Here is an 11,157-nt window from a genome sequence, read left to right on the forward strand (position 1 = left end):
TCACCACAAGTTGCATACTCGAATTTAGGCTTTATTAGAGAAACTAAGAAATCCTTTATCATCAACCCCTCTATTAACATGATTTCTATTTTTAAAAGTAGAAAAGCATACCTAGTATTATAAATAACAAGTTACACTTCAATAGATAATAATAGTTGCAAGTGTTTGAATCTAGTGAAAACGCTCTAACTAGTACAACTACTGTTTTGATACTTGCATCTAATTTATTCGATGCTAATATCATTACAAAATAGCCAAGGAGAAACTTTGTAGCTTAATTTTTTTTTTTATTTGTAACATCGTAAATTGGTTTTTAAAGTAGCATTAATATGGCTTTTAAATACAAATGCGTTGTATGACTTTTAAATTAGGAAACAGAAAATACATCTCTTCTATATTCATTTTTAGAGTAAATACCCTTTTTGGTCCCTGACAATATCTACGAAATCGTTTTTAGTCCCTGACAATAAAAAAGGACCAAATTGGTCCCTAACAGTATGTAAAAAGGGCCACGTTAGTGACAGAGGAGTTGACATAAGGACTAACGTGACTCTTTTTTCATAATTTTATGGACCAATTTGGTTCTTTTTTATTGACAGGGACTAAAAAGGATTTCGTAGATATTGCCAGGGACCAAAAATGGTGTTTACTCTCATTTTTATCTCCTAAAGTTGTACTACTATTGTTTATGGGTTTTCGTTTTATCCTTTAACATAACACAACAAACTTTCCTACACTCACAATATTTTGTGGTGCCCACACTTTTTAAAACAAAAAAATAAATAAAAAATTAAGGCACGCAAAACGAATCTCTATAACATTACACAATCACTTTTCCTACAACATAACTCTTATAAAATCCATTGGTTATTTGTAATTTGAACTTTTTAAAATGTAATTAAGTTATATATTAAAGGGCTTTATGTCTCTCGAGAGACTTTCATTTTCCAAGAGAGAACAAAATGGCAGGTTCCACTATTTTAAAAATAAAGTAAGGCACAAAGTTTGAAGGGTCAATAGGAATTTTTTTTTTATTAAAACAGAAATAATCATCAACTAACCAGAAAACAAATGAGTGAAGACAATGCAATATCTATTTTTTTTAATATTACAATAACTTAAGATTATATTTATAATTTTTTTTTTACAAACTACATTATATCTCAGTGGTAAGATGTAACACACCGTATGCATCCAAATTTGTTATCATATTACGGTATTAAGCGCAGCTCAATTAAATGCGGAAGTTAAAATAAATTAAGTTATCAGACATGCAAAGTCATTTTTTCTTCATTAACATAACAATATAAAATCCATCTATATCCTTGTGTAATTGCAAAACCAAAATAGAAGTCCTGAGATGCCTCCAAATAATAGATAAATACTAAGTCATGAAGCTACATCACGTAGTTATGACCAACGTCCATAAGTTATCATATTTTTATAGCTATTCTACAAAACAGTTTTAAAAAGAAGAAAAAAAATCAGAACATAATAATTTAGTTCGCTTGTTTTGTATTTGCCCCAATTCGCCGCACTATATACATTTATTAAAGCAATGTCGTTTATTATTTATATGCATCAGAAGGGAAGAGGCCGAAGATACGATCAATCTTGGACTTATTCATTTCCTAACATGCAGCGGCGACTTTTTTTTTTAAGTTTTCATAGCATCGAATCGATTTTAAAGCTAAACCTGCTTGTAGCTAGCATATATAATAATCATAGTAGGTGAAACGATTTTACGATTTTTTTCATCAAAATTTCAAACACTTTTACGATTCTCCCAACTAAATAATGGCGTCCGTCAAGACAAATACTAAACATTGAAATTTTCTTTTGTTTTATATAAGCAACTTCCAATAGAATAAATGACTTGGTTTTTTAAAGAATATATTCTGATTAGGGATATAAATGAGAGTCAAACTTTAGCTTAGACAAGTCAAATCTATGAAGATTATATTGAATTTGGCTTGATCCATTAGCCTTTTTGGGCTGGCTTGGTTTGTTTATAAAAATTTGACTTCAATTTGATTTGACTCATTTATAATTATAAAATATATTTTTTTCGAAATTTGAAACTATAAATACATCAAATTTTGTATTCCTTAATCAGAGAAAAAATAATCATAAAATTCACTCAGTTCACATATAATTACATCTTTCATGCTATCTAGTCCGAACAAAAAAATAATAATATTTTCAATATATTCAAATATCCCATTAGGAATTCAATTCATGGGCTATTCAAGATACATTAAAGTCGAGACTTCATGATCAAATAATGAGTTAGACAATTTCTTCTTAAAGATTACTCCAACTTATAATTATTATAATAATATATCAATCCAACTTATGGACTTTCAAGCCAAGTCTCGTTAAATTAGATTTTAGCTTATTTGTTAAACAAGCTTTTTTTAAGCTTGAACCCATTCTATTTATTAAACACGACACGCCAAACTTAAAGGAAGTCAAGTCTTGAAGCCCTAACAAGTCGCTAGACCCATTTACATCCCTAGTTATTATAGCATGTATGAGCAAATTCTGGAAAAGTCCAACGAATTGAACAGTAGAGCAATTTCTATACAAAAAAGACAACTTAAAATAAAGGTGACAAAATAATTGTCTGTGACATTGCATATATTCTTTAGAACTGGTCCTGCTGGTAATTTGTATAACTAAACACCATCAATATTTAAGATTGAACCTTCTATAGTGACACGACATCATTACTGACACTGGCCGCATCGTATAAATTAGCAGATTGAGTAGCAGGACAATATCAATAGTTTTAACGTTATTCAGTATTACCCTAGATGATCCTCAACTATGCAATTCAACCCAATTTCTGCTCGTAACTCTAGAAGTCTAGAAGCAGAACGCAAGCTAGTACGCAAGCATATCATCACAATTTACAAAGGCCGCAGATGTGGGTAATCTTCAAGTAACTTCTGTTCTGAGAGAGTATCATTTTCATTCTGAGGGTTCCCTAAAACCCCACCTCCCTGCAAGTAATTCAAGCCCTTAGTGATATCGTTTCAAAGAAATGTACTAACATCTGCAAAAGGACTAAGAAAATATCATTGATCTTACTAATAATTTGCTCGAAGGAATGGATCCAAGTTTTAGTAAAGCTTCCTTCAAGTCTCCACTTCCATTGATGCTAGGAAGTTTATGTTCTCCTTTGGCAATTGCGAAGATTGTTATCTAATATATAAGAACATAGGCTTTTTGAGCAGTGTAGCTTTTTTTTAATAATTAATTACTAAATTGACCCTATTTATAAACTATTTTAAAAATTTAACCTCTCCAGAAAACATAACACCAATATGTCCCTGTTTGACCGTTGACCATGAAGCCTACCCGGGTATATTTTGAAATTTTTTATCTACCAGGATAGATAGGGAGATACCGAGTACATTTCATGAATCTGAAAAATGTTTGAATTATTTACCCGAGTAGGGAGGCAGTTACCCCGGGTAAATATTTGAGACTTTTGACATAAGAAGTGTGCCCATGGAACTTCACCCTTTTGTGTAATAACGGGGGAAGAAGTTAGAACCAGTAAAATGCATGCAAGAATACAGCATATTGAAAATACAAATTAAGAATGTCATTCAGAAACAGGATGATACCACTACGTATTCATTGCTGGACTCATTCACGCTCTGGCTTCTTGTGCTTTGCTTCTTTATGTTGTTTACATCAGATTTTGCCTGCTCTTCCATTGAAAGTTGAAGAAAACATGTCTCCATATCTTCAAAACTCTGCTTTATGTCCACCTACAAAAGTTACAGGAATTCCAACTTTCCTTAAACTCGTTTTCAGTTAGTTCTACTGCAGCAGATGTTTCAGGTAAGGTCAAATATAGAATATAATTGAAATTGCATGTAAACTTGGAAAGATAAAGATTTTTCATTGACGATGAACTTAAAAAAATAAAATAAGTTTAGTTTTCTAGTAGATAAAATTAATTTGACGAGCAGCAAACCTTAGAGTTTAAGAATTACTTTTTTGGACCAAAAAAAAAACTTCTCGTTTATAACATAGAGCTCATATTTTCTCAACTAAAAAGGCACAAAAAATTTAATAGCATTGAATTGGAAGCTCTCTATCCATTTTAATACTTTCTGTTTCAAACTGAAGTGAAAAACTAGGATATTAATGTGGAATGTGGTGTTGTAACAAGATCTCATCTATCACAGCAATAAAAATGTTATGTTACAATGCATTAATGTCAAGTTGTTATCAACGAAAATTAACATGATTAATAGTACAATAGCACTAAGTTGTAAGCAGTATGATGCGGTTCGACCCCATAAAAGTCTATAAAAGAGCCAAGAAGAGAAAGAAGTGGGCCCCAGCAGAGACCCAAGTGGTTGGTTAGTAGTTACTGACTCAGCAATTATGTGAAAGTTTAGAGGAAAGAAAGGAAAAGGAAGACAGAAAGGAAAAGTTTAGGAAAGAATAAGAACAGAGGAAGCAAAGCTTTGGAGAGGAAAGACAAAGCATAAAGCTTTTGTTTATTTTGAGAGGTCAGATTTGAGAGAACAAATTTGAGGAAATTATTTGATTGTTTGAGCAAAAGCTTTATGCTTTGCATTTGAGAGATCTCTAGAGAGAGTTTGAGTGAAACATCTCTAGGGTAGTTTGATTATCACCATTGTTGGAGAGGTTGGGTTAACCACCACATTGGTGTATTTGATTATTTGTAACCATTATTTTCATAGTGAATTTCTGATCTGAACTAGGTCCCGTAGGTTTTTACTTCTTCATTGGAGAAAGTTTTCCCACGTTAAATCTAGTTGTGTTCTTCTTCTCTCCTGTTTTCGTTTTGATTTTTCCGCTGCGCTGCCTGACCTGGTGAAGTTCAGGCTGAGGTATTGTCGAGATCCGAGATCATGATCTTGTTGATTGACTTCCGCACAAAGGCCCCTGAGCCGAGCTCGAGGGAACCGAGTTTTCCCAACAAAAGGGACTATTGAATTTCCCTACCATTTTCATTGTACAGTAATTAGTTGTTTGTGTTGTTAAGCTCTGTAAATAGCTGTGTAATACGAGGAACCATTGTACCAAGATTTGTCTCTTTCTCAGAAATAAAACTGACTTCTTTGAGAATTATTTCTTCTATTATTCTTATCTCCTTGTTTAATTGAAGAGGTCTGTATAACAGTAACATCAAGAACCCAATGAAGGCTCTCGGAGATTAAAGTCACTTACAGATGAATATGCTGAGATAAAGTAATCACGATGTCGAAGCAAAGCTACTGTCGTCTCTGAAGATACTGCCGACGCTGACAAAGAATCAGATAAAGAAGTAAATGAGAATAGAGAGTAGATCATACAGCCATGTTGCTTTAAGCTATACATTATATAACAATCATAAGTAATTCAATATTTAAAGTAAATATCTCTTTTCAAGATTTCCTATATTTCCTTAACAATAGATTTGACCTGCATATCATTTTCCAGATACATCCACACTACATTGGTTAAAATGCAAATATCAAATTAAACCTAGAAGCTTTCTTCTTAATTTCGAGTGGAAGTATAAACCTTAATACTTATACATTAATTGAAGAATATATTCAATGCTTAAAAGTATTATGATATATAAACTTCGAGACTTAGAACTATCCTCAGATAAAGTGAAGTTTAGTGTTGCATCTTGTTCCGGATGCTACTTACTAAGGCCCACCAGATGGGCCCAATCGTTTAAAGCCCACATCTAGAACTTTCTAGAGGGAACCCATGACAAGCCATAGAGACTCACCACTGGGACATTTCTCATCCCTACACTGCTGCCCCTGTACACTGACAATGGGCAGCTTGATGAGACAGCTCATGGGCTGACCAGCTCAAACCCCCATGAAGAGAGGACTCTCCTCTCTAAATACCCCTCTCACACATGGAGAGAGAATCTTCTTCTTCCCCACTCCTCTCATATGCTGTCGTACAAACACACTCCCCCCTTTAGCACATACATGGGAAGCTCCACTAGTGTCTTGGTCTCTACCATGACTATATCAACATACTTCACCTTCCATGGGAGACATTTATGTACCACTATGAGTACATTGACGCCGTCGAAACGTTAAACTTCGATTCCCCCTTTCTCTGCTAAGGGCTGTCGAAAGGCAAAAACTCCTGTTTTCATTTTGAACAAGGATTGGCACGAAAGACTTCTCGTTTATTGGCTCAGCTACCAAAGGCCGTGCTACTGGTGCTTTCCAAACCCAGATCTACAAAATAAAGAAAAGAACACCAGAATACCCAATCGTACAGGATAAGAATACCATCTCGCAAGTGAGGAAATCAGAGTTTTCCATTAAGTTGGCTCGCTTTGCACCTTGCCTAACAACTCCAGCGAAACCATGTGTTCCGAGCAGTTAAACGACATGTGCAGCTTCATGGTCGCCCAGAGCACCCCTCATGCCGACAACCCAAAGAAAGTCCCACCACCTAACATTCATCAACGGATCCGTAGGTGGCAACCGCCCAAGTAAATGAAGAACGCCCAACCGACAAAAAGATGGCAACCTACCAACTCGTATCATTCATCAAACAACATATCGATCGCCTCTCACACACATCATATATATATCAACTTGTGCTTTCGTTATATATATATATTGTAGGGTTAGCATCATTTACATCAGTGTAAGTTACACTCTCAATCTTGATCGTTGATCCCACTTACATCTAAGGACTCTAATTTTTTAGTAATTTGAGCCATTAGATACAAGTGGATCAATTTAATGGTTTGCCAATGCCTGCATCTTTACTCTCGTGAACGTAATACATATATATTAAGGTAACCTAACTAATAATTTTTCCTACTCAAACAAAGATGCATGTAGCTCCATACATATAATAAAAACAAAAAATAAAAAATACTACTGCAGAAACCAATGTGTGAGTCGGTAAATTTTTTTATATCATGTTACGTAATATTAGTTTTTTCCATTTATATATATATCAAAGTATCATCCAAATTCCCGCGAAAGAGTGGCCCCCTACAAGCTATCCTCATTCAATGGCGTGAAGAAATTGGCAAGAGAAGAATACAAGCCGATGAGTCATTTCCCCAAGCATGCAAAGCAACACATCTATGGCCGCCATGGCTGCCGCCTACCCTAACAGAGAGCATCACTATTTGCCGGTCTCCACTGAACTCTTTGGCGCCCAACACTATCGACAGGTTCAGATCAACAGCCCAACTCTCTCACTCAACTGACCGCCCAACTTTGCTTCACTTATCCCTATGGGGTCTTCCTTCAACCGACCAAGATAGAAGCCAACCAAGCCATGTACCAACCGCCGAGGGAGATCTCAACCGTCCAAGGAGATCTCACATCTAATCACATTACTGACCGCCCACCGCCCAAAGAAAGACCCCATCGCCCAACTACAGAGACCACAGGTACCAACCGCCTACGGAAACAACCTACCGGCCAGAAGCCTCGATCACCGGTCGCCCGACCTCCCTTGGAACCCACCGACCAGTAAGCAGCTCACCAAACTATACTGACTTGCCGGCCTCCCACGCCCAACTAAGGCACAACTATCCAAAGAGACTCAACTAGCTGTCAACTACAAAGAAGATGGTGACCGCCCGAGGAGACTACAACCGCCCAACAGAATAGCAATCGCCCCAACAGATCAGACTTGAAGAAGCTTTTCCAAATGTATCATTTCTTGGCGGGTCCCACAAAGATTTCTATGAAGATAATAGCAGACAACCTAAGGCTATGTACTAGGAGCACGCGATGGAAAAGCAAATTGAATACAAAAACTATTGATGGTGGGCCCCGTCCAAAGAGAAATTTGCAAGCTTAATGGCGGCCCACTCCAAGAAGTTTACCTCATTTAACATGTCAGGAAAATTAATGAGGTATTGGCGGGCCCACATTGGAAAGTATACAAGAAGAATTGGAATTTTCAAAGCACATGTACAATCACTGCCACTCTCAAGCACGTTGATGACTGGGTTAACCCCCGAAGCCGCGGACCCACGTTGACAGGCGAACTAACTTCCACATTGGCAAGCAAACTAATGAACTTTGAAGACCTTGCTTTCAGGTTTGACGGTAGACCACGTGAATTTTGGGAAATGACAAAGACAAAGCAATTAAATCACTTTAGTGAGATCATGAAAAGCTAGACACTGTTCACGCCACTTTTTCCAAGCATTATACAAATTCATATCACAAGCCGGAGGAAGATTGTTACGTGGAAAGCACCACCCATCAAAGCATATATAATATATGATTTCTAAGACCATATCTCTCGGGAGACCAGCTTAAAGGTATTCAATTATGCTGCCTGCACCTTTGCTTTCGTGGACATAATATATATATATATATATATATATATATATATATATTTCAAAGGATCATCCAAATTTGTACAGAAGGTAACGTCTCATTGGAAAAGTCATGCTCCATGCTTCTCATGGGTTCTTTTTAGATTAAAAACTCTATGGGGCCTACATTAGTGTTCAGCGAGACTCACATTATCAGGTCTAATTTTCAACATCTAGCAATAATAACTCTTCACTAGCATACGTGTGTTTCTCTCCAACTACATCATTATCAATTTCATATGACTACAAATTTCATGTGAGTTGCTTAATGTTTTACGAAGGCCCAGATAATTCTCACTCTTGGTAATTATTTACGAAGGTCGGGATGGTTCTTACACCCGATAATTATTTACGAAGGCCGAGACGCCTCTCACGCCCAATATTTATTTACGAAGGCCCGGTAATTATTTACGAAGGCCGGGATGGTTCTTACGCCCGGTAATTATTTACGAAGGCCGGGACGGCTCTCACGCCAGGTAATTATTTACGAAGGCCGGCTCTCACGCCCGGTATTTGTTTACGAAAGCCGGGATGGTTCTTACGCCCGGTAATTATTTACGAAGGCCGGGATGGTTCTCACGCCTGGTAAATATTTATGAAGGCTGGGATGGTTCTCACGCCCGGTATTTATTTACGAAGGCCGGAATGGCTCTCACGCCCAGTAAATATTTATGAAGGCCGGGATGGTTCTCACACTCGGTAATTAATTACGAAGGCCGGGATGGTTCTCACACCCGGTAATTAATTACGAAGGCCGGGATGGTTCTCACACCCGGTAATTAATTACGAAGGCCGAGATGGTTCTCACCCCCGATAATTAATTACGAAGGCCGGGATGGTCCTCACGCCCGGTATGCTATGAAGGCCGGGATGGTTCTCACGCCCGGTAATTATTTATGAAGGTCGGGATGGTTCTCACCACCGGTAATTATTTATGAAGGCCGGGATGGTTCTCACACCCGGTAATTATTTGTGAAGGCCGAGATGATTCTCACGTTCGGTAATTATTTATGAAGACCGGTCGGTGTACTCAATCGGCTGAAATTATTTTATAACAGGAAGGTCGGCATTCATCAACAAACATACTCAAAGTTATACAACCAACACTTGTATGCCAAGTGTCCAACGATGCTCACATGGTCAGGTTTTATTTCAGCAATATCTCTCCACTAGCATATACATGTTTCTCTCTACCGCATCTTTATAAATTTCATATGATTATAAATGCCATATGAGTTGCTTAAACAATCTATGAAGGAATGTACATATTTATCATCTATGAAGAATCCCAGTCTCTTTGGACCAACTGGACATCAAAGACCCAAGTCACTGGGCATTATTTATTAGACGTTCATATCGCCGTGCTTTGTTGTTAAAGAAAGGAATATACATATTTATCATCTATGAAGAATCCCAGTCTCTTTCTCTTTTGGAACACATTCTCTTCTCGAGAAGCTTTCATCCGCTACATTATTTGTCATCAGCGAGTTTTATTTCTGAAGAAAGGAGCATATATATTTATCGTCAGGATCTTCATCACATCTCTCTTGGAGCAATTATCCTCCTCAGAAGCTTTCATCTACAACATTATTTTGTTATTATCAGACGGTCAAGACATCTTTATTTCAGTTATTAAACATGATCATGGAGCAACATATCTGAGCAACCGGACATCAAAGACCCAAGTCACTTGGCATTACTTATTATACATTCATATCGCCTAGCTTTGTTGTTAAAGAAAGGAATATACACATTTATCATTTATGAAGACTACCAACCTCTTTCTCTCTTGGAACGCATTATTCTCTCCAGAAGTTTTTATCTACGACATTATTTGTCACCAGCGAGTTTAATTTCTGAAGAAAGGAGTATATTTATTTATCATGAGAATCATCACTCTCTATTTTGGAACACATCATCCTCTCCAGAAGATCTCATCTACTACTTTATTTATCTCACGAAGTTCGGATCTGCAATCCTGTCGACTTTATTTTATTAGATCATCAAGAGATTCTTATTCCAGTTGTCAACATCTTCAGGCTATTTGATTCAACATGAGCTCGCCAACTTACGCTTACAATTAAAATTATTACCACTCCAACAACACTTGAAGACCTTCCTTAACAACAAGACGCATCTTCGAAGACAACAAAAGTTCAGCACAATTGCAAGCCATAATAGAAGATTCTCTTTAATTAAGCATCGCTAACCAGTTGATTCATACTCGGTGACAACAAATAGACAAGACATGAAGGCCGACGTATTAGCGATCAGTTACATTATATCCTGCTTAGAACACTACACACAACGGGTATCCGGCCTAAAGCTGCCATATATCTTGGCACCTTGACTCCTTCAAGCTACCAAGCTGGGGGGGCTCCTGTTCCGGATGCTACTTACTAAGGCCCATCAGATGAGCCCATTCGTTTAAAGCCCACATCTAGAACCTTCTAGAGGGAACCCATACAAGCCATAGAGGCTCACCACTGGGACATTTTCCATCCCTGCACTGCTGCCCCTGTACACTGACAGTGGGCAGCTTGATGAGACAGCTCATGGGCTGACCAACTCAAGCCCCCGTGAAGAGAGGACTCTCCTCTCTAAATACCCCTCTCACACATGGAGAGGGGATCTTCTTCTTCCCCACTCCTCTCATATGCTGTCATACACATACACTCCCCCCTTTAGCACATACATGGGAAGCTCCACTAGTGCCTTGGTCTCTACCATGACTACTATGGACACCCCTATATCAACATACTTCACTCTCCATGGGAGACATTTATGTACCA

At 37.4% G+C, this 11,157-nt stretch overlaps 1 protein-coding gene across 2 annotated transcripts; it reads right to left on the minus strand.

Moving 5' to 3' along the window:
* Window positions 1-2,664: 2,664 nt before the first annotated feature.
* LOC133305952 (uncharacterized) lies at window positions 2,665-6,100 on the minus strand. 2 transcript variants are annotated; one of them, XM_061506220.1, is made up of 6 exons: window positions 6,041-6,100; window positions 5,221-5,294; window positions 3,636-3,782; window positions 3,455-3,529; window positions 3,094-3,207; window positions 2,665-3,005 (listed from the first exon to the last, which is right to left on the minus strand). In XM_061506220.1, the coding sequence occupies exons 1-6, from the start codon at window positions 6,054-6,056 to the stop codon at window positions 2,913-2,915; spliced, it is 519 nt and encodes a 172-aa protein (XP_061362204.1). In that variant the 5' UTR covers window positions 6,057-6,100; the 3' UTR covers window positions 2,665-2,912. The 2 variants fall into 2 exon arrangements, with proteins under 2 accessions (XP_061362204.1, XP_061362205.1); XM_061506221.1 differs by lacking the exon at window positions 3,455-3,529.
* Between the last annotated feature and the right edge of the window lie 5,057 nt (window positions 6,101-11,157).

This window comes from Gastrolobium bilobum, unplaced genomic scaffold (assembly GCF_033153095.1).
Source record: "Gastrolobium bilobum isolate Gb01-03AN ecotype WA unplaced genomic scaffold, APGP_CSIRO_Gbil_v1 utg28196, whole genome shotgun sequence".
Taxonomy (NCBI): Eukaryota; Viridiplantae; Streptophyta; class Magnoliopsida; order Fabales; family Fabaceae; genus Gastrolobium; species Gastrolobium bilobum.